This window comes from Sinohyriopsis cumingii, chromosome 11 (genome assembly GCF_028554795.1).
Source record: "Sinohyriopsis cumingii isolate HCF-2022 chromosome 11, ASM2855479v2, whole genome shotgun sequence".
Lineage (NCBI taxonomy): Eukaryota > Metazoa > Mollusca > Bivalvia > Unionida > Unionidae > Sinohyriopsis > Sinohyriopsis cumingii.
The window spans coordinates 75,318,285-75,343,763 of record NC_142971.1 but is presented as its reverse complement, the minus strand read 5'-3'; the positions used below and the strand labels follow the sequence as shown (position 1 = coordinate 75,343,763).

Sequence of the window (25,479 nt, the reverse complement as noted above, 5' to 3'; positions counted from 1 at the left end):
TTCAGTGCTCAGTTGCCAGAGTTTCTCATTCCTTTATTAATGCGATGTTTATTCAGTACTCAGTTGTCAGAGTACTGCTTTTCCTTTATCAATGCCATGTTGATTCAATGCTCAGTTGCCAGAATACTGCCATTTCTTTATTCATGCGATGTTCATTCAGTGCTCAGTTGTCATAGTACTGCTATTCCTTTATTAATGCGATGTTCATTCAGTGCTCAGTTGCTATAATACTGCCATTTATTTATTAATGCGATGTTAATTCAGTTTTCAGTTGGCAGAGTACTGTCATTCCTCTATTAATATGAATTTCATTCACTGTTTAGTTGCTGGAGTACTGTAATTCTAGTGATAATGTGATTAAAAGTAATTAACCCAAAATAGTTAATGCCATAGAAAGTTATATGTTTAGTCTGTTGTTTTGAAAATGTGCTGAAGAAAGAAAATGGGACCATCATAAGATACCTAATGTTGGTACCACTGGCTGGAATCTATCAGTAGAAATATAAATCTTGTAACAGGTTCTTTTTTGGAAAGTGCAGAAGGAATTCATTTTCCTGTCAAAGCAGTCCCTGGAGTCTTTATTACAGGACTTTTCATTCTCTTGCACTCAGAGTCCCATACAGAATCTTAATGTAATTGCTATAGCACGTTTGAAAATGTTTAGTCAAAACGTAATTTTCACTCATTATGGAACCCTTGAATTATGTTTTATTTTGTCCTTTCTCAATAAAACAGATGTATATAGTGTAGTTTGCTCTGTTTCTACTAATATGTTGATTTACTGAATTATTGTTTTTTATTCATTCTATGTTAAGTCACTGATTACAAAGGTGTTTGGTTTTCCTCTTTCTTTAGGGTCAGGACCCTGATGCATCCATTACACAGGAGCACATGAATTACGCTCGCCTCAGCATTGCTCTTGTTACTGTTTGTGGAAATGCCATGAGGGAAATGCTTCTCTCCCATGTTCCTGCTCCATACAAAAACATCTACAAGGCAATCCTGGCCAACAAATCCAACTTGACTAGTAGGAGACGGAACAGACCAGCTCTTCTTAACTTGGATCAAAGTCAGGTAGTCTTCTCAGATCCATTAGGTCGGTATGTGGCTGCTGTGGACCAGTTTGACATTACCTTGTTGTATATTCTGATCAGAAATGTCAGCACAGTTCCTGATCCATTCGTGATGGGCTGGGGATTTGATCCACCAGATCATCCAATAGACACATCTCTTGGAGCTAGTGTGGAACGTATCCGTTTATATAGGAATCTTATCAGTGGTCATTCTGCTCAGGGAAAGATTAGCCAACAGGACTTTGAGGATTACTGGCAGAAGATTGAAGCTGTGATTCATGACATTGAAAATGTAATTGGTAGACAGGCATATTCTGCAGAGTTAGACAAGCAAAGGAGACGAGTCATTAGCATTTATGAAGCCTGTTAGCTACTTAAGGAGTCATGAAGCATACGTAAAAGGTATATAAAGTAAATAAGTGTTATATGTACATAAGGTGATAGAAATTATCATAGCACAAACAACACATACAAAGTAAATAAATACCATGTGTATATGTTATAAAAATACTTATCACGACACAAGCAACATGTAGAAAGTGTATACGTGTCCTGTGAACAAAGTAAGGCACAATGTGTCATTAAACCAATGAGTGGGAAGGTTGGTTGAGTGTTAATAGTTCTAGAAGAAGAGGAAGATTGGTTCTCTTACAACCATCCATAGAAACGTGTGTTTATAGCATCAGACTTTGGACAGATTTGGTACTGAGTGTGACCTATACATGCAAATGGAGATATCTTGCATCTGATTGGCTGATTGTGTTGCCATATTGAATGCCAATACGCATGTCTATTCTGTTTATGACCAAACTATGAATATATGATTACTTCGTTAAAATCTTAAAGAAATTCAGTAAGGCATGATAATGATGTAGTCTCCATTTGATTAACTCGGCTTGTTAACACAAGCTGCTGATATGTTGTGCTTGTTGCCATGAGTTGATTTTCTGACTGAATGACTGTGCATATTGCCATGAAGTGATCATGCTAATGACTGTCTTTACTTGTTACCATGAGATAATCATGCTGCTGACTGACTGTGCTTGTTGCCATGAGATGAGCATGCTACTGACTGGCTGTACTTGTTGCCATGAGATGAGCATGCTACTGACTGGCTGTACTTATTACCATGAGATGATCATGCTACTGACTGGGTGTTTATTGCCTAGGGGTGATCATGCTACTGACTGGCTGTACGTATTGCCTTGAGTTGATTTTATGGCTGACTGGCTATGTTTGTTGCCTTGAAGTGTTAATGTTACTGACTGACTGTACTTGCCATGAAATAATCATGTATCTGACTGGCTGTACTTGTTGCCATGAAATGAGCATGCTACTGACTGGCTGTGCTTAATACCATGAGATGATTTTGTGACTGACTGGCTGTGCTTATTGCCATGAGATGATCATGCTACTGACTGGCTGTGCTTATTGCCATGAGCTGATCATGCTGCTGACTGGATGTGCTTGTTGCCCTGAGATGATCATGCTACTGAGTGGCTGTACTTGTTGCCTTGAGTTGATTTTTTGGCTGACTGGCTGTGTTTATTGCCTTGAAGTGTTAATGTTACTGACTGGCTGTACTTGCCATGAGATAATCATGCATCTGACTGGCTGTACTTGTTGCCATGAGATAATCATGCTACTGACTGGCTGTGCTTGTTGCCGTGAGATGATCATGCATGCGAATGGCTGAACTTGTTACCATGAGATAATCATGTTATTGACTGGCTGTACATTTTGCCTTGCTGTAAGCTATGTTTCAGATCCAGTTTTGCTCAAATGTGAAAGGTCCTGTATATACTTGAAAACGTTGTAGAAACATATTCATGCACCTGATTGGACCAACTTATTCACATTCTGGTAGACATATTGATTATCTGATTTGATGAAAAATGAAATATTTACTTATTTTATCAATGTCATGGAGAACGTCACATATTAACAAGATCCATTTGAAAAGCACGATGATAATACGTTGAAGAGATAAATTACATTTTTTGTGTTTTTATAGTCTTACAAGACTTCATAAACCTGTTTAGTGAGATGGTCAAATATTGGGTTAGGTAAGCCATGTGAGTTATATAAGGTTCCATAGGGTCTGTTATTCATTTGTTTCTTGAATCACCATTTTCATCATTTTCAATTTGGGACTTTTGACAAACTACCTGTTTGCATAGTTAATGAAAACTGCTTAAGGTTGACTGATAACAGTCAAACGTAATTGTATTTATATCTGGAGGACCTGATTAGATTTGTTAGGTCTTTACAGCAATTTCTTTTACAAAAAAATTAACACATGTTGTAAGCATTTTACTTATATTATTTTAATAAAATGAGTGTTATAACAAATGGGCAAAATAAATCCAAGATAGAAAAATTAAATTTCTTATACACACATGTAGATGACCTATATAAATATTAATGACATTATAGCAGTCTTACATATTTTCATAATTTCATTTTTAATTTTCTGTTTGGCTGGTTGGTTGTGATGTTTTAAAGCACAGCAACACTTGAAGACTATATAGTTCCAAGGCAAAGAGAACAACGTGCTATATCCAGGGAGTCACACTGGTACCTGGTCTGGACTGACTACACTTGGTTTGCTTTGAGTCGGTGGGCGTATATGATTTGCAAACATGTATCTGGTTTGTTTTATGTTTCCGATGCTTACACATTCAGGACAGTGATCATGTGTACGCAAAAGTGAGATATCAATATCTTAGCATGACTGTATTTGGTAAAATGTAGGTCAGCATCCCTGTTTCTTACAAATAGACGCTTCCCTCTCTGTAAACCTAATGCCATCATATCACATGCACACAATATTTGCATCACATTTGTAGCGGAGTACATAATGATAACAATGATGGAAAACTAGTTTTTATTTTTATTGGTCACAGACCAAGACAGCTTATGGTATGATCTGCTGTCCATCGCCCATCTGCTGTATATCATGTCTGTCTGTAACCACAAGGTGTTTGTCGCAACTTCTCCTAAATTACTTGGAGAATTAATATGAAACTTCACACATATATTTAACCCATGGTCTAGTTGGTCTGACATGATCTGGCTTGACTGACATGGTCTAGTTGGTTGGTCTGACATGATCTAGTTGGTCTGACATGGTCTAGTTGATGTTGCCTGGACATCCAGTATAACCTACACAGTAACCATCATGAAATATACATTGTCATTGCTACTTTTCCCGAATGGTTGGTGATATCAGCATTGGGTTTTCATTATAAGAGTTATTATGTCTAGTTCTGAATGAAGATGGTCAGGTCAGTATTATAGAGAGACCATATTGATAAGCTTGATAAAACACTGTCATCCAAAATTGCCCTAATCAGCAGAATCAATAAAAATTTACCCATGGAAACTCACGATATTTACTGCAAGGCATATATTCTTCTAACAATGGATTATTGCTCAGATATATGGGGAAATTGTGCTAAATCTGAGCTTGACAGGATTTATAAACTTCACAAACGAGCAGCACTCGTAATTTTAGATGTATCTATTGATCAGTCCTCAAAAGCATTGTTTATAGAACTCAAATGGTCACAATATATGACAGGATAGATTTTCACAAGGCAGTTTCTTTTCTATAAATGCCTACATGGAACTGCACCAGAGTATCTTCAGGACTTATTCCGGTCTTTTCAACACAGTACCAGTTGAGATCAATATCACATGGAAACCTTCTAGCACCAAAACCAAGAACAGAACAATTTAAAAGGAGCCACCATTACTCTGGTACAGTTCTGTGGAACAAGCTTCCACTACGATTAAAATCTGCTGAATGTATTGGAGTATTTAAGAAGAGATATCATGAGCATGTATGTGTTTCTAATAGGTAATGGAATTTAGTATTTTAATACTAAACATAATGAAATAAACAGTAATTATTGCTATCTTCATAGAATGTGCATTGTTATACTCTCCTTAAGAGGGCCTCAAGGGAGAATAGTCCTTGACTAATGAGTCACCCTCTATAAATAAAGCATTATTGTTATTAAAGTTTTTGAGATTAAGCTCAGTTATGAAAGGTTACTTTCTAGCTAAACAAAAGCTGGGATCAAGATAACAAGGGCATTTTGTATAAATGATACATCAATTAAATTAGATCATGAATAAATTATATATATATATATATATATATATATATATATATATATATATATATATATATGATAAACTTAATATTAAATAATCTAGTCTACATTTGCATTTAAGAAGTTTATATGCTATTTTAACTGTACAACAAAAACTCACGATAACATTTTATTTTTACAGATCATGCATGTTATGTGTTTGCTGCTGATCATGGATCCAATGTTCCAAGATGTCCTATTTTTCAGTACTTATATGTGTTGCCTCATTCTTGACAAGCAACCTGAAGATACACCAGTAGAATTTTTAGTGAAAGAAAATATGAAGTCAGTATTGGATGGACATTTTGCTTCCACCAAGTTGAAGGAACATCAAGACTATGGCATCATTAAATGTTTCTCACAAATCTGTTGATATAAGTCTTTCAGATAGTTGACATGCAAATTATTTGTGCCTGTATTTGAATGAGTGAGCATGTATGCTGCATGCATGTTACATAGATGCTTGCAGTTTCATTGATCATGTGACTCCCTATTTAGTGATCCACTGTCAGGTTTGCACTTTGAATGCACCAACATGAAATCTGCTAAAATTGAACACTTTGTGCCTGTGTTTGAATCTGCAGGTATGCTCAGTTAAAATCAGGATTAGGTGCAAATTATTTGGTAAATCATGCTAACTTTATTCACATAAATATAGAAAATATGCTTTACTGTTATAGTGTTACTAGTGTGTGCCATCATTTTGGTTTGTTGAATAGCAATGTAAGGCGAAGCAAGCAGAATTTGTTTGAGTTTCAAGTTAGGCATTTTTATATGTGTCTAATCAAATTGGACTGAATATAAATAAACATATTCGTGTCCGACATACCCATAGTTCAATATACTTGGATATTTCCATGACTGGCTACCAACAAAAGAACTGATCAACAGAGTTCGGAAAACGCAATCACAAGAGGATGCATGAAATTACTCAATAATTGAAGATACGATAGAGTAAACTAAACTGTAAAACAATGCTGGTATATCTTGCCCACTAGGTGATATATTCCTGAAGAACCAGCTTCCAGTTTTCCTGTTGATGATGTGTGTTAGAGGTGCACATCACTGATTGATACTGCACTGAGATGTCAGCCCTCTCATTATACATAGCAGGACTGATCTCTTATATTGTCAGACTTCCAGTAAAGATAAAAGTGGTCAGGGTTGATAACAATGCTGGTGTATTGTACATACGTGATGTCTTTTATTGTCAGATTTCCATTAAAGATCAAAGTAGTCAGTGATAATAGCAATGCTGGTGTGTCATACATGATGTCTTATATTGTCAGACTTCCATTAAAGATCAAAGTGGTCAGTGTTGATAGCAATGCTGGTGCATCATACATGGTTTTTATTTTGTTACATTTATAAATTTCAAAAATCAAAGTGGTTAGTGATGATATTAATGATGTGCATCATACATGATGTTTATTTTGTTATATTTACCAATTTCAAAGGGGCCCCGAGTGGCCGAGTGGTCTAAAGCGCTCTCCGTTACGGATCACTGCCATCTCACCTCTGTCTGCGTAGGTTCGAGTCTCGGATTCGGCCAATGTGGGTATGTGAGAAAGCTTGGTAGTAGCTTCTCGAGGGTCGGTGGTTCTTTCCGGGGATTTCCTGGGTTCTTCCTCCACCACTAATACTGGCCGCCATGTATAGCCTATCTTGTGCTGAAAAATGGCGTTAAACCCTACAACAACAACAACAAATTTCAAAAATGAAAGTGATTAGTGGTGTTAACAATGCTGGTGCATCGTACATGATTTTTATTTTGTTTTACACCGCTCTGGTGGCCTAGTGGTTAGAGTGTCCGCCTTGGAAGCGGGAGGTTGTGGTTCAAACCCTGCCCGAGTCATACCAAAGACTTACAAAAATGGTACTAAGAGCAACCTAACTTGGCGTTCAGCTTTAAGAGGTTAGTGTTAAGACTGGTCGGCCTTGTGTCAGGATAATGTGATTAGGTGGGACATCATGCTACATGTCTGCGGCATGATGCCCCAGTGCTAGACATCACTATAAAACTGCTACACTGCAGTCATCGTAACGATACGACTGAAAAATTGTTAAAGCTATGTTAAAAATCCTAATCGCACACACGTTTTGTTTTATTTATAAATTTCTAAAATAAAAGTGGTCAGTGCTGTGAGTAATGATGGTGGATCATACATGATTTTTTGTTCTATTTATAAATTTCAAAAATCAAAGCGGTCAGTGATCATAGTAATAATGGTGAATCATACATGACTTTTATTTTGTTCTATTATAAATTTCAGAAGTCTAAGTGGTTAGTGATGATAGTAATGATGGTGCATCATACATGATTTTTATTTTGTTTTATTCACAAATTTGAACGATGAAAGTGGTCAGTGATGATAGTAATAATGGTGCATCATACATGATGTTTATTTTGTTTTATTCACGAATTTGAACGATGAAAGTGGTCAGTGTTGAGAGTAATGATGGAACATCATACATGATGTTCATTTTCTTTTATTCACAAATTTGAACGATGAAAGTGGTCAGTGATGATAGTAATAATGGTGTTATATATTCAAAAGACATGTTTGTACTGAATACGTTGTTAGTGATTCTTCATTTCATTTGTACATTCATGTACAACAAAGTTATAACATTAAGTGTTGTTTCAAATCTTAACGATATACATGTGGGTGATCAGCAGTAAATATCAATGCAGTCTGGTTATGATTATTTTACATGTTAGTGTAAAAATAAAGCAAATATAGATTTTCATATTTATATTTAAAACCCATTTGGAAAACGAAGATCTGTTCTAACATTTACTCTTGTTCTTCTTTCATGTTTAGTTATTTGGTTATGCCCTATTCAGAGACGCCAAATGTGAGTAGATTGGTTCCCCTTTAGTGTAGATTGGTCTCCCTTTGTACAACACTAAGGGGAAAGAGCGTGAAGCTTACTAAATCCTGGATTCAGTGCTGCACTGTTACATTAAATGAACAGTGATTCATCCTAACTGCCGCAGTTTAGCTTGAAGTCACATAAAAATGTAATCTGTGTAGCAGACAATTTCTGTTTAAACATTGACCCTTACACTGCATGTAGCAATGTATCATAGCCATTGCCATGGCATCAGTCTTTTTGTTTAGAAAGGCAATTCTATACACAGGATTTTTCAGCTTGTCATGACCAGATGTTAGTCAAAATTTGATTGGCAAATTGGCACGTTGGGCCTAGGAACAAGCAATTAATTAGATTGAACCTTAACTCATAACGTGAGTTTTACAAATCTACCAGGGTATTTTAAAATATGTGCCACCTAGAAAATCCCAAATGACTTAACCATAGCATGTGGGTGTACTGCCATTTTTAAGTACACAATACAATATACATGGCAGTCAGCATAACTGGTAGAGGAAGACCCCTTCAAGAAATGAGAAGCTACTGGCAAGCTTCATCACATACGAACATTCAACAAGCCCAACACTCAAATCCACATGAACAGGGATGGAAGTAATCAGTATTATATCAGAGGATGGTGGGGCATGGTGCAAGTTCGGGTTACAGTGTATTTCCATCACTTGTAAAAAACTTTGTGTAAATTATCATTCTTCGTCACCTATCATATTATGATAATCAGAGAACCTAATGCTATGATTGGTCAGCATTGTAAACATACCAATTGCATATGAATTTTAAATAATAAGAGAAGTGAATTATTTAATTTTTTAAATAAAACTGTTTTAAGATATGGTTTAGATGCTATTTATGTCATCATAAAAATGTAAACCTTATTTAGAGCTAATATATGAAATTGTATCCACAGTTCAAATGTAGATTATCCAGCGTACACTGTTACATAGTGTAACTCATGGTAATCCAGTTTTCTACGCTGTATATGTTCTCGGAGAGAAGGAGGGAAATCTTCATCCCTAAAAGAAACAAGATCTAGATTATGTGCAGAGATATCTATACTGTTTATATACTTTGACAGAAGGAGGGAAATCTTCATCCCTGAAATAAAAGAGGATTAGATTATTTGGTGTTTCTGGTAGATTTTAATGTTCACATATAAACCCCACTTAAACCCACCCCACCCTCAAAGAAAAGTCTTTACTCTGAAAACATAAGGTTTGTCTGCATCATATCTCTAGCCATCTGCACATTATACAGAATAATATATATTTTCTCAAATGATGCTTATCTTGGGTATGTTATGGTGGACAACAATGTTCACTAGTCTGCCTTCCTATCTACATACATATGTTGGCAAGGTATTGGGATATTCATATATTTTTCTCTATCCTTGACTTAAAAAGAATTTAATGTACATGTAAGAGCGAAATATTGCTACTTTACTTTATGCTAAGCAGTGAATTACTTGATTTTCTAACCGTTCCGGGTGGCCCAGTGGTTTGAGCGTCCGCTTCGGATGCGGAAGGTCATTGGTTTGATTCCCGGCCGAGTTATACCAAAGACTTATAAAAATGGTACTAACAGCTGCCTCGCTTGGCGCTCAGCATTAATGGGTTATTGTTAGGACTGGTCGGCCTGGTGTCAGGATAATGTGACTGGGTGGGACATCATGCTACATGTCTGCGGCATGATGCCCCAGTGCTAGACATCACTTTAAACTGCCACACTGCAGACATCGTAGCGATATGACTGAAAAATTGTTAAAGCTACGTTAAAAATGCAAATCACACACACACACTTGATTTTCTAATTAAAATAATATTGATATTTCGCTGTAGAAAAGGAACTACTGTTTTTGGTCAGAACATGCTTACCTCCCTTTGATTTTCTGTCAGTGAACTACTTTTTCCTTATATCCATGTCATTTTCATCTCTGTGGCATCTGCAACCAAAATAAAAATGGAAAAACTGAGTACTGATGAAATTGCAATAGAACTATTACTGTCAGATGTGACAAGTGTTGTGCGTATGTACTCAGAGCACAACAGAACATGTACGGTAAACAGCTGACATTACCGTAAGAAATCTGCTAATTCACTGTGTCCCAAACTTTAGGTAGCCAACGTCTGTGAGCAGAAAATATAAAAAATATTTGCTTGAAACGAGTGAATAACGGATACATTTCATCACGTGGGTGAAAAACTCTAGTATTTTCACTCGTGGCTTTGCCTCTCGTGAAAATACTGAGATTTTCATCCACTCGATGAAATATATCCGTTATTCCATGGCTTCAATCAAATATCCTCTATATAATTGTGAGTTATCTCTCTTTCACAACTATATAAGGTTTTATGGATTACCTCCCTTGATCAAAGCTCTGAAGAGTTTAATATTACAAACTATATGTTAATTTATTGCTTTTGTAGAGGTGCAAACAGTATTTTGTCCTCTTGAAAGAAACTCGTTTTCTTTTGGGATCGCATGGATGGATGAGTTTTGTGAAAATCATTTTGCTTTTTTGTTGCACAACTTTTGTGAAAATGGAAGTACCTCTTTTGATGTAAATATATCAACATTTGATAATATTTTTCGCTCCCTATTGTTTTGTAAAATAATTTATTTCTTAATTTTATCAACTTTTTTGCACTGGGCACTAAATGCACTTATAGTTTAATAATGCTTTGAAATTTTAATTGTTAGTTGGAAAATGCCTTTTATTTATTAGGCATGAAATGATTGATTTATATCAATGCATCAGTACTTTTGCTGAAACGATACACATATCAATACAAGAAACAGAGACTCACTGCAAAAAAATACTTACTGTATGCTTTTTCTTTTAGTCTTCAGTAGTCAGGAATAATTATTATTAATTGCCTTGGTATTCTATAAAATTATAATCCATCTGAAACAGCATTTGCAATCACAGGCACTCATGTTTATTCAATTAAGTAAAATTGAAAAAGACTATTTGAGAATACCCATGCACTTTATACAAGTTAAAGCAGTGACATGGTTCATAATCTGCCCCACCCCTTTTCCCAAGTTCTTGCTAATTATCTTAGCCCATATACTGTACATTCCATATGTGTTCCATGTGTATAATGAAGTACTTTAATCATCATATAATTACCACTTTCATCCTAAGTTTCTACTTTGATTTATATCTTGACTCCTTTGGTCAATTTGAAAGCTATGCTACTGGTGTTTACACGGTGAAAATATGTTACATTAAATTCTCATTTGTGGATATTGCTTGTTCCAGTCCAGGTTAAACTATAACCACTAATTAGAAATTAATATAGCTTATTCTCTGCATGCCTTACAGGAAGTACTGGCAGAGCAAGAGAGACTTCGTGGGAAATTCATTAGATATATCAGGTACTTAAGAGATGATATCAGGGTGTCCGACTGCACGAATGATGATCAATTTGTACGGAATCGTGCACTTGTAAAACAGTGAAATGCGAGAACTCCCACAAAATCGTTGAAAGTCCCACGTATAAAAATGTGCTCGGTAAAATATACAATTTTTATTTAACCATTCTTATTGCAGCATCTGTTTTTCAGGTGGCAACTGTTCCATCTCTGGGTTCTTCAGGCACACCAAAAATAGATGGCATGACCTTGTCAGCGGTATTTCAAAATTAAATGTACAAATGGCAGAATTCTGAGTGTACTTAAAGAGACAGTTTAGAAGTGTAATGCAATTTTCTTTTTATTTTAATTACTCAATGTCAGCCTGCGGATCATGTGCTACAAAACCATATACATGTATTCATATCAGGATTATGATAAATTGAATAAAATAAGGGTAAACAAAAGAACTTAACAAGTAAAGATACATGAGCATTGATGGACTAAATACCCTTTTACAGTACTATGGAACAGATAAGAAATTTTGGGGTATATATATATATATATATATATATATATATATATATATATAAAGATGTTATCCATGAGCTCATGGAAAAGTGTGCATAACATTCATATACATCAAGTTTCCAACCTATTCCAGCTGACAAAGCTAGTTATGCATATGCCCCTTTCAGACAGAAGCACAGAGCAATTTTGATAGAACGAAATGAAAGTGGAGCAGGAAGAAAGAGAGATATTGAAGTTTAGATAAATATTGACCTATGACCGTTTCTTCATCACCCTCCTTTTTTCTTTGACAAAGAGGGAGGTCTCCCTTTCGATAGAATCCTCTCATCAAGTATCCTTAAATTGTACGTATCAAACAAATTTGGAATTGCTTTTCTATGCATGATGATGCTGATGGAAAAAAAGAAATTAGCATAGAATGAACAATGGGTAGATTTCAAATTGTGCCAGTTTTTCACCACGTGTAAGTTTTAAAAAAAATTAGAATAGAACTGGTGTAGTCAGTGGTTTTCCTTCTTTGCTAGCAAATACATGTGGCTGAACCATTCATATGCATCTGCAGGAAGTAAACTGTGAAAGATCTTGCTGGTATTCAACCTTATTCCCATGCCTAGATTTGTTCTAGATGAGATTTTCTTTGCATTAGGAAATTGTATTATTTCTTCTGTTTTGAAGATAACATCATAATGTCTTCCAAGCTTAACTGAGACATGAAATAAGAAATCATTCATGTTGTTCAAAACAAAGGGAGTTGTATGGAGCCACCATTAATTGGCATAAAACGTTGGATAAAACGCACTGCAACAAACAGTCTGTTTAAAATATTATCTTTTCAACATACATTACAGGGCAGCACCTACCTTCGAAAGATGGAGAAACAAGTTCATATGTGTATTGATATGCATCATATTGCAGGCTGCGTATCATGAATCGTATCAATACACAGTACAGATGTATCGTTTCACCACCAATATTTATCATTGTTAGTAATTTTTGACAAAATTATTTATAGTTGGTTTTTATTGTGGATGCATCTACCTAGGAGAGAACTAGTACGCCTATGAGATTAGAGGTTGTGGGTTCGAACCCCGGTTGAGTCACACCAAAGACTTACAAAAATGGTACGGTACTAACAGCTGCCTCGCTAGGCGATCAGCATTAAGATGTTAGTGTTAGCACTGGTTGGCCTGGTATCAGGATAATGTGACTGGGTGGAACATCATGCTCTGTGTCTGCAGCATGATGCCCCAGTGCTAGACATCACTATAAACACTGCAGTCATCGTAGCGATATGCCTGAAAAACTGTTAAACCTACGCTAAAAGTCCTAATCACATCTTCTGGTAGTCCACCTGGTGGATGGTTTCATGAAACATTTTTGGGAAGATTATCAGTGACCATTGCCAAAGTTGAACCTGGGTCAGACAGTGCATTTTCTCTGTTACGTTGGTGATGCAAGTAGAGTTATACAGCTGTACCTCTAAACATCTATGAGAGTGCAGTTAAATGGAAGTTTTATGCTGATACACAGGGGCGTGTTAAAAATAGGAAGGGAATGTAAGGATAGGAATGGATTTGTAGGCTCAGATGACATAAGTTGTAGAATACCTGTGTTGAGTTAGTGAAACACAGTCCTTTGTACTTTGTGTAATTGACTATGTGGTCCCTACTATTGTATGTGTTAGTAAATGCACACAGTTAGAGACTACAGAGGGAGTCCATGTTGTCACTTCTGATGAGGGGTGAGGGATGTTTACTCGTATATTATTGGGGTCGACACAATTTCTGCCTCTCTTTGTCTCGGTGTACTGTGCCTGAGAGGTGTCTGAGAGGTTGAGTACCTTCATTCCCAGTTACCTTTATGCTCGTAACACAATTTTCCCATTTTACCTACTATCAACTTGTTGGTCCTTTGGCAACAATCAGGTTAGAAATTATTGATCAGTGAATGAAATCACTAATTGTTTTGCATATTTTATGTCTTCAATGCTTTTTGTTTTGAAAACCATTAAGCTGGATAAAGACAAATCGGAAGGTTTGAGAATACTATAGCAGTGTTTTCAAAATATAATGTATTTTTAAAAAAACTGTTCTGTTAGAATCGTTGAAAAGTTCTTTCAACAGTAAGAAGAAAATTCTTGTGAGTGATATTTCAGTAGATATACAAATATGCATAATTAAAAGATAACAACCACAAAGTACAAAAACAATATTCTCCCAAAATTGTAAGTTTTCTATGACAAATTAGAGTTAAAAATTGATCAGTTCAAAACAAACAAAATTTTCAAAGTCATAAAGTACTTTACATATAATTATATATCACCTTCTCTCCTTTGCTCCACATTGAATAATGATAACAAAGGTACCATTCTTTGTACGCTCTGCATGTGCAATGCACTATGCTGATGGAATTTTCATTTGCAACATCTTAGTCAAAGTGAACGTTGACATAGTCTGAGGAAATAGTACATAGCAACCCAAGTTTAAATCCCATCAGTGTCACAATATATTTTCCTATTCATATCCTAAATTACATTCGATATTTCGAATAATTACAATATAGAAAAACTAAATTCTCTGATATTTACTACTGAAAATATAAATTATTGCTGGGCTTCTGCATATGAGACCTGCCTACCAGCATGCTGGGTGTGCGTGTGTGTGTGTGAGATAAATCCCAGCCATTCAACAGCCAGGGTACGTGTAATCTCTATCAATTCTTCCTAGACTTGAGGTTCAGTGGCAGTTTTCTTGGTTTTCCCTTTCAGGGAAATATTCCTGTTTATTTTACAAACAGTAGAAAATATATATTGCTTTATCATATGTCTTTATTTAATATATGTGGTTTTTTTTCAATGTTCAAAGAACTTGAATTTGTCGCAAAATAGTTGCTTTACATGTATGTTATAGTTGACTGCTTTTATTATTATTATTATTATTATTATTATTCCATTGGTATTTAGTGTAAAGCTCCAATTTTAATTTCAAAATTCAGTCTTTATTATATAACAATAGCCGTTTTTTTAAGGATTCTGTGTAACTACGTTGCCATCTAATATGTTTCTTTTAGTTATCAGGATGTGCCTGGGTGGGAAATGATGCTACATGTCTGTTGTTAGGCCAGTAAATCAGCCGTTCACCGGTGATGATATTGGTGTTAGGGGCTGATATGACCTATTCATTGAAAGTAGCAATTATCGGCAGCCAATAGTCTCGGCAGCCACTATTGGCTGCACACATCGGTGCACATTTTATACACTTACCGGCATTTTCGCAGCTGTTGAGCTTACGTCGGCTGAAGTGTTCTTAGGCTTCTTTTTGCGATATGTACAACACGTTTCTGAATCAGATCTATGTTTGACAACTTGTAAATCCAAGTAGAATAAAGCAATCCGAAATAGAGTTGACATTTCTACGTTTTGTGGCCAACTTAACTGCAATTAGCAAAGAATCAGATGCGACTTCCACATGTTCGGTTACTGGAAACGATCCGTACATATGATCACATGACTTGGCTGTCGTGCTGAAAAGCGCCAGAGCAAGATGATTGAAATGATTGAGGGTGTTCTCACAGAATCACTAGAAATAATCCCCCAATTTTAGAAATCCAAATAAAACTTTTAAGAAATGTCTTTGTTCAAGAATTCTGTTTGAGCACAAAAAGCTTTCCAGAGAAACGAAATAATTGTTTAGAATCCAAATAATCTGATGGAAAATTAACATGTAACTCGAAAACTTCCTACAACAGAAGGAAATGACTAGACATCAAGCGTTTTTAAGCCCAGCCAGACTAAATTATCTATAAACATCACAATTAGAACTAATAAGCTATTTCGGAAATGCCTGAATTGTAAAATAAAGGATCATGTGATGATGTTTACATATATAAAAAGTCACATAGCCCCATTATGACCTAGATAAATACCAATCATTTTACTCCAAGAAAAAAACTTTATTTCACTAAAACCTTTACAAGACAAGGGTCACGTATTCAATACAGCCTCGATCTCAACCTTATTATTCCCACAATAAAAATAAATTAAAAAAACTTGTTGACGTGACTGTTACTAAATTTGAATTAAGGTCGAGAAGGAGGTTAGCCTTATGTGTTTACAGAAATGAACAGTCAAGGTTAAGTTATTTTCTGGAAAAAGTACAAGTTCCTAGTAAACAGAAATACATTATTTTGACATATAATGAAATTAAAAAATAGAAAGATTGTAATGCTTACAAACAATTAGATCAGATATAAATTAAATCATATATACATAACAGTATATTATTAACATCATATCCTTGGGGTGAAAGATATACTATAGAAGAAACAGGTTCAGTGTGATAATAAATGCAAAAGTGTTGTAGCTATTTTGAAGAAAAAACAATGGCAGTTTTAATCGAACCTTGTTTTCATGTATTAAATAAAGATCATTTCCAAATGTGAAATGTAGTAAAATCAAAAGATTTGAACATTTTATAAATGTCCCTATTAGCTCAAATCTCAGTTTATTCTTACCTCTCTTACACCTCACTATCGCATAATTCTCATTACAATATAGCTGTGCTGAAAGAACTCTTTTCATTTATAATTAATTTGGTTACCTTAATTTGGGTGCTGGTGACATTTTTTTGCTCTGTTGTGTGTGTGTGTGGAAAGGGCTGTAGCTAGTACCTAGTACCTTCTGTCCAATGTATTTGTCCCTTTTAGACGATGACTTGTGGCCTTGGATAGCCTCACTCCATATTTTATTACCAGTGAAAATCTGTTATTTTTGAAGAAAAAGCACATTAAAATGATCCTTGTAAAGGTTGTTTCCATGAATAAGCGTTATATATTGTTATCAGTATACTGCATATTGTTATTTATGCTAATAAGAGACTAATTGTCCATACACATCATAACTTATTTACAGTTTATGCTGTATCCATCACAGATAACAGTTATCTGTTAAATAAACTTGCTTGTTGCTAAATGAAAATATCTAATTTGAATTATATTATTAATTAAATATACTGTATGACACATTCTTTTATTATTTACAAATATTTCTTTTAAAATACTATAGTTCAAGTCTGTTATACTTATTTATTGAAATATATGATTATTATTAAAATATCAAAAATGTGTACATGACAGTTTTCGTAATAATTGGACAGTTCTTAAAACCATACAAAAATTTAATCAACGTTTTATAATTCTTTCTTTACAAACATTGTAATGATCATCATTTCTTATGCAACATGAATTGATACATTTCGCTACTGTTTCCTAATATATGTATTTGAAATTTACTGTCAAAGATTACAAATAAAATTAAGGAGAGAGAGATGTTTATGACATGGAATCGGTATAGGCATTATGATTTAGGGTCGATATTGTTTAATGAGATTTTCGTAATTTTGGGAGAAGTCATACTGATTATTAAATGACTATTTAATTGATTAATTAATTATGTTACTTCAGAATAAATAAAGAAAAAGGGGGACCATTTTTTTGCATACAAGTGCTGTACATTTTTATATTCATGTTTTGAACCTCTGAACTTTGATATGTATGCACAATTATTGGGAACCATAAAACTTGGAAGTGTGCTATTTCACCTTGCTAATCACAATAGAACAAGCACAACATATATGAAATTCTCTGTTAGGTAAATGTTAGCCCCAAATGATCATGTACCACATCTTGAGCAGTTTCTATCCATCTCTTCAATTTTCCATGTAAATTAACCTTGTTGGATAGGAACCCAGGTGAACATAACAAAGTGAGCACATATTTTTCGCCAATTTTGTTTGTTTTTTTTTGTTTGCATTCTTTTTCTTCTAATCACATGCTAGCTTAACTGAACGAGAATGTTCATGTGCCCAATATTCTTGTTTAAACTTTCGGTTCATTTGGTCATGTGACTCGGCTGTAGTTGCGTCAATGTGAAATACCCTATGCAGTATCTACGGAGGGTATTTCTTACGTGTCATGTTCGGAGTCTGCTGGCATCACGTGATAGTCACATTGACGCAGCTACAGCCGAGTCACATGACTAAACAAAAAGAAAGTTTCAAATGAGCAAACGAGAGAGGTAGCATAGGACTGGATGCCATTTGCAGTATGGTGACCACGAAACTTAGAAATTTCAACGCTATTTAGGGTGGTGTTATTCTACTTGGATTTAGAAGTTGTCCAATACAAGATTTGATTCGGAAATATCTGTACTATCTGTACATATGGTAAAAAGAACCCTTCGGCCGACGGGAGCTAAATAGCCGCGAAAAATACTCGTAAGTTTATAAAATGTACACTGATGTATGCAGGCAAAAGTGGCTGACGATAATTGCAGCCTTTAATGAATAGGTGATATCACCTACTAACCCCAACATCAATATCGTCACGTGTGAAGGGCTGATTTATTAGGCTAGTCTGCGGTATTATGTCCCATTGCCAAACATCACTATAAACTGTCACACTGCAAACATTGTAGCGATATGACTGAATTTGTTTTATATAAAACTATGTTAAAAATCCAAAACACACACACTCAGCTGCGAGGGTGGGGTTGGGACATCGTACTTAAATAATGGCATGCATGCAATGTGGTTCATTTCAAGGGCATATAGGGGTGGGGTTAACATACCAATATTGGGCCCATGACCTGTATGCAACACAGACTATTGGTTTTACATTACCCGGATGTTAGATTATGTTAATTAAGCATTCTTAAACATATGATTGATAAACCTGTTCAGTCATTGAGTTAGACCGCTCCTGTGGCCTAAGGGGTTAGAGCTTACGTCTCGGATGCGGGAGGTCGCGGGCCCGGCTGAGTCATTCCAAAGACTTATAAAAATGATGCTAGCAGCTGCCTCGCTTGGCACTCAGCATTAAGAGGTTAGTGTTAGGGCTGGTCGGTCTGGTATCAGAATAATGTGACTAGGTGGGACATCATGCTACATGTCTGCGGCATGATGTCCCAGTGCTATACATCGCTATAAATTGCCACACTGCATACATCGTAGCGATACGACTAAAAAATTGTTAAAGATACACGAAAAATCTAAATCATGCACACACACACACATCCAGTTAAAATGAGGATAGCCCTACGCCGAATTAATAGGGAGCATACAGCCTTACACCGAATATTAGTGAGCATAAAACGCAACGAAGGTTTTCATCAGAGGAAATTACCAAAACAATTTGAGTTCCAACAGGCACGATCCTAATGTTTTCCACTATATTTTAGGATATGAATGTCAGTTTTGAAGTATTGATAAAAGTGTTGTTTATTGAACGCAGCCTCCCCATACGTAATTTACTTGGTGCAAGTTCAGTTAGGGGCCCCTAGTGGCCGAGTGGTCTAAAGCGCTCACTGTTCCGGATCACTGCCATCTCACCTCTGTCTGCGTAGGTTCGAGTCCAAGGCTCGTCTAGCGTGGATACGTGGGAAATCGTGCCAGTAGCTTCTCTTGGGTGGGTGGTTCAGCCCTGGGTTTTCCAGGGTTCTTCATCCACCAGTTATACTGGCCGCCATGTATAGGCTATCTTGTGTTAAAAATGGCGTTAAACCCTAGAACAACAACAGCAAGTTCAGTTCTCTTTTTTGTCTTTCTCTGTCCAGAGACTTCCCTCTATTATCTTCTTTATGCTGAGAGAGAGGGAGAGAAAGAGAGAGAAAGATTTGTATTTTTAACGTAGCTTTAACAACTATTCAGTCATATCGCTATGATATCTGCATTGCGCCGATATATAGTGATGTCTACCACTGCAGCATCATACCACAGACATGGAGCATCATGCTCCACCCAGTCACATTATTCTGACACCAGGCCGACCAGTTTTAATACTAAACTCTTATGTTGAGCGCCAAGCGAGACAGCTGTTAGTACCATTTTCTCGGCCGGGGTTTAAACCCGCGTCCAAGATGGACACTCGAACCACTAGGCCACCATAGCGAGAGAGAGAGAGAGAGTTCAAAAGGAAAGCAGAGGATTTCATTGAAATTATGTCCCATGTTTAATCATTTGGAAGACGGGAATTATTTATATTTGTATCGTTATTTTATTACATCACTAATGATTAATCAGTGGGAGTTCATCACAGATTTTGGAAAACATACAAGCGATGACATTTTCACTTTCTTATGTTTGAAAATGATGTGATAACTTCCCTGTCATGGTAGGGTTCCTCTTTCTTTCGATGTATTTTTGCCTTATGGAGGATTGCATGGGTTAACACTTATAATTGTATTTCTTACAGTGCATCTTGTTTTATAAGGCATCTTTAGAACCAATTAAACTGGTAAAATCTATGTTTTGGGATATTGCACATTGGACATTCACGTGCATATAACAGATAACAGAATTTTGATTTATTAAACGCGGCGATAGGTGAATAGAAAAATACAAATACCCAGACTACTGATTACCTTAAGGGCAACTTTGTATATTGTAAAATGGTATCTCAGTGTTTTAAATTGGCAATGACATAACATACTGGGTGGTGATATATACCGCAGAAAATGTTATATTTCCTTTAGAACACGGGTTTGTTTTCTATATATGAATACGCATTTCTATTTATGATTTATCCATATTAGGTTCTTGGTGTACCTTTCTATGAAAGTATCGTTTTCCAACTTTCTCTGACGTTAATAATATACGATTATAATCGTAAGAAAAAAGGTGTTTCCTTTGAAGCAATCCTCGCATACGAAGATGTTATTAAAATATCCAGTTCCAAGGTTGCTGATACTTGTTACGGAATACAATTTTGATTCAAAGAATGAATTTATTGTGTTCCAATGAGATCCACAACGGCAACATTCTTTGCAACTGTTCTTTAGAGCGTGTGTGACATATTTAAGGGATCAGTTGAGTGGATGTTTTGAATATTTTAGACATGGCCAATACATTTTAGTAAGTAGTAGAAACTAATAATAATAATAATAATAATGAATATATCATTATTATTGTTGGTATTATTTAATATTGGTAACTAACAATGCAGTCTCTGCACGTCTTCCGTTAAAATTTGTTACAAAGTAAGCTCTGCATTGTTCTCCTTTGAAGAAGTGTGACCGGAATACATGGTATAATGAACAATGTGGTTTAATAATCCTTACATGTCTCGGTGAATCATTTGAAGAAGTGTGAACGGAATACATGGTATAATGAACAATGTGGTTTAAAGATCAATACATGTCTCCATGAATCATTTGAAGAAGTGTGAACGGAATACATGGTATAATGACCAATGTGGTTTAATGATCCTTAAGTTAACTCATTATGCTTACGTAAAACTAATGTTATCGAGCCGCAACTCGAGTCTGTAGTTCAACAATAAGTATGTTTCACGAGTTAACAATATACTGTGCAACAGTGGAACCAGCAATTAGCACCAAATTTACCAAAATCAGTATTTGTTTTTGCCACCAGAATTAAAACGCATCACAATGTACATTAACGATATATACTGCGGACTCGAGGTTGTTCTGATCTTACCTTTCGGTCAATGATGAAATCCAAGACTATCCGAATGCACAACGGAAGTTCTATACAGCATTTGTACAGACGTCAAAATCGACGAACAACTATTGCATTTTCTCCATTATGTCACAAAACGAAAGAAGTGTGTCGAGCTGTTTTGAAAATTGAAATATTCTTAATTACGGCTGGCTAAAATTGGAAATTAGCAGACGCAATTAGGATAAACTAGCGACTTTGGAACTACCGAGGCATGCGGACTGGTGTCTTCCCTTGTATCATATTGTTACAGGTTAGAAGCCCCATCCCTTGATTCATGGACGGATACTCCAAATTTTCTTTGTAACGAACCCCTGTGCCCATTGTGGGAGGGCCAGAGACTCGAACCCACGTGGACAGGGGTGAAAAGGCAATGGTCGGTAATGTCGAGAGCATTAGACCACTCGGCCACAAAGGGCCGCGAGTTAAACGAAAACTTGTGTTTAGTATTAAGTGTATCAGCCAAGTGCAAATGCAGTGGAAAATGAGACTTCCGAATGAAATTAAAATGCAGCAGTGAAATTCTTACAAGACTTTAACAAGGATCCTCACTGAACTGCGAGAAACGCAAAAGGGTAATTCAGAATTAATTTTATCTGTTCGTCCATTTGTGTCCATAATACTCTTGTTAAGGGCACTATGTACGTACGTATGTATGTATGTATGTATGTGTGTGTATGCGTGTTTGTATGTATGTTATGTATGTATGTATGTATGTATGTGGGTGAGGTGGTTGGTAAGTAGCCATCTGTACACAGTGTCACAGAATTAGGCAAAGAAATAACTTGGTTTTGCCTTAGAACTATTCGACTATTTCTCGTTGTACATGCGTACAACGTTATCTAGGGTGAATACGTGTTTTTCCAGGTAAGCGACTGTATTAACATGTACCTCGCCAGAAATTACTTGTGACGAAGTAACATTACTAACATGATATGCACGGGTATTTTACCCTGACTTCTACTCACTCTCCTCTGGATTTAAGTAAGATCAATTCCTAAAACCGACACTGGTCGTTTTGGATCACGTCTCCATTATTCTCCAACCATAGGGGTAAGTGTTAAATTTACATTTTCATTTGATATGCGAAGCTTATTCGGTTTTTAATGTCTTATTGCGTAATAATGCATTTATTACAACGCAGATTTGAACTTTGAATTAGAAGTCACTATTAGAGGCTAAAGTATTATCACATATCTAGAGATTATACAGAAACTATTATTATGACCAATTTGGTTTTATTGTAGCTGATTGTGTCTGTCGCTGTGATTGTGTCTGTCAATGTCATGTGACTGTGAATATGACTAGAGCTGTATGAAGCTGTCTAAAGTTGTTGAGAGCTGTCTGGAGTTTCCAGAGTATTTAAGGCTGCGTTCTGTCGATACGCATGTATGTATGTACGTATGCCTGTGCCATGGACGTAGACGTAGCAAATTAAAAAGTGTGCTGTATGCTGTCTGTACGTGTGTATACGTATGACTACTGTACACGTGGTGGATCCATAAAGGGTGCGAGCGGCCGATAAGAGTGTGGGCCAACCCAAGAAATCGTGCGACTGTACAAGGGGTCTAGAAGCATACGTTTGGTTCAATGGTTGTTCCATATGCATTTTTATGTTCATAAGATTATTTTGAATCTTCACTGTGTTCATAAGATTATTTTGAATCTTAATAGAGTTCATGTTCGAGATTATGTGAATATCTCTTATAATGTAAAATACTGTTTGAAGCGTATCTGCAGTCCATGAGGTTTCTTGGATATGTGCTTCCTATTGATTTAATATTTTGGTTTATTTTCAATGTGTGAATGTTGTGTAGAGTGATCTGAGTCAATCGTATGTTGAGAGCGTGAGATAATCATTGTATTTTTACATCATATATATTTTCTTTATTAAATCATTTCATAAATTTGCATCTTTCTCACATTGTGTTTGTCTTATTCATTTAGTCCAAAAACCCACTCGGTTTCTATTCTGCGACACAGTGTTTATCATCGGGTCTGCACATTATTGGCATGATGGTGCCGATTTAAAGGAAAAAGTCAAAACCTGTAAAACTAATGAATTGGGAAATAATACCATTTGCAAGATAATCCATTTCAAACAAAGGTAAACATATATTACAACAAAATAAAAGATGGAAATCTTAAAACTGTATAAATAGAAAATATAAAGAGAAAATATAATTTGGTTTTAAATCCCTAAAATATAGCCCCATCATTTGTTATGCAAAATCTATATTACCATTAAGTCATGGTATGGCGTTCACTGGACAAGCAGCAGGGAGTGTGTATAGACTCTAATTGACTTACCCTGTAAAATCGCAAAATAAGCCTTCAAAACTCTACGTAAATCTCAACCGTTTACCCGGCAAAAAGCACGCAAAAAAAATCGACCAAATACGGTACCGAGTATGAGACTTCACCCTCCCTGCTGCTATAAGCTGAAAATTTTATCAAGACCGATTTGATATGGTGACCGTGGATCATACAAGTTTATTGTTATGAAACCATGCGGGGTTGACTGCTTTACTAGATAAATTTTTTAAACGATTATAATTCATATCATTGCTACACCAAGTCTGATAAATATTTCTTAGCATGTGCGTATCAACTCCGTTAAACACAACAAGGATATTACAGTTATCCCTGATTACTTTAGGTATTTGTGTATACCGTTGAGTAACATAAATCACATCTGTGCTTTTATGCCTTCCTCGAGAAAATATTCTAGCCAGATTCGATTGTTTATCCATCATTGCGTCGTCGGATACAACTAAAATGTTGATATTTCCGTCATGGTCATCTACGGATGGGGCATCATTGATATCAGTAATAAATTCAAATTACGTCTTCCTGTGACTTGCGCGTTCATTCAAGTTCTTAAGTACTTCATAACATCGCCGATTATCAATTGTCGGAGCTATCAAATAAATCTTATCCCATTTGATCCATCTCATCATTAAAATAAGTGGCAGTTGTGTTTTACCAGCCCCGGACGGTCCTATAATAATATTTTGAACATAATTTTTAACATTGGATGATGTTTAACCGTTTCCCTCGCTCGTGTCACTGAATAATCAAGTACATCAATATACTTATAATATGATATTAAATTGTGTAAAGTGCAGAGCATCTACCCCTACAAATACAGTAGCAACTTTAACAACAAAAAATAACAGAGAAGCGGTTACGGGCAAGTGTGAACGATGTGGTAAAAAAGTTTAAATTTATTCCAAATTCAAACAGTATTAAATTAAAAAGGAGGTGATATTGCCGCGCAGTTAACACAGATATGTCGTATAAAAGTAGGGATCTTCAACAACGACATATCGCAGACGCGAAATAATTCATGCATTAAATTCCATAACGAATAAATCCTTCAAAGAATCATTAGCTTATTGGTTGAATGGTACACTGGTAGTAGGGGCTGGTAATTAATCAATGATGGAATAGATTTATTATAGCCCAAGAGGATACTGGAGAGGTAAATCAGTGATTAGTTAACGTGCCGACACAGCATATGTTACACGTGTTGTTGCTGAAGCGTGGTTAGCTCGACATCCAATATGGAAAATTTAATTACCACTAAACGAATCGAGTATGCGCATTTCGATATTAGCGTGCCAAGTGACGTTCATCAAGCAGATATTTTGTTTTTGCCACACGATACTATTAAAGTACGTAGACGCGCGCGCACAGACAAATACGCGTTGAGTCGTTGACGTTGCATGTAGATACAAGGAAGCAGAGCCGCTATTCACTAAAACAGCAACTGAAGTAGCTTCTGCGTTGAAACGAATTTATCAATGTGGTGGTCTACAGGTTGATCCTGTCAGAGAATTTCAAGGTGCAGTTTCGTCGCTAATGAAGCAACAACGCGTTAAAATACGACGAGGACACACTGCAATACATCTTGACCAGGCAATTGTTGAACGATTTAATCAAACACTTGCT

General features: G+C 35.8%; 1 protein-coding gene across 9 annotated transcripts in view; it reads left to right on the top strand.

Moving 5' to 3' along the window:
• Window positions 1-23,447, top strand: part of LOC149788763 (uncharacterized) — a 168,994-nt gene extending 145,547 nt beyond the window's left edge. For 6 of the 9 annotated variants that reach the window (XM_089974858.1, XM_089974854.1, XM_089974855.1 and 3 more), the window contains 2 exons: window positions 856-1,475; window positions 3,579-23,447. In XM_089974858.1, coding sequence (XP_089830984.1) covers window positions 856-1,443 — 588 coding nt within the window. In that variant the 3' untranslated portion in view covers window positions 1,444-1,475; window positions 3,579-23,447. The remainder of the gene's footprint in view (window positions 1-855; window positions 1,476-3,578) is intronic. The other 3 variants (XR_016424243.1, XR_016424242.1, XM_089974856.1) reach the window with 3 other exon arrangements.
• Window positions 23,448-25,479: the final 2,032 nt, after the last annotated feature.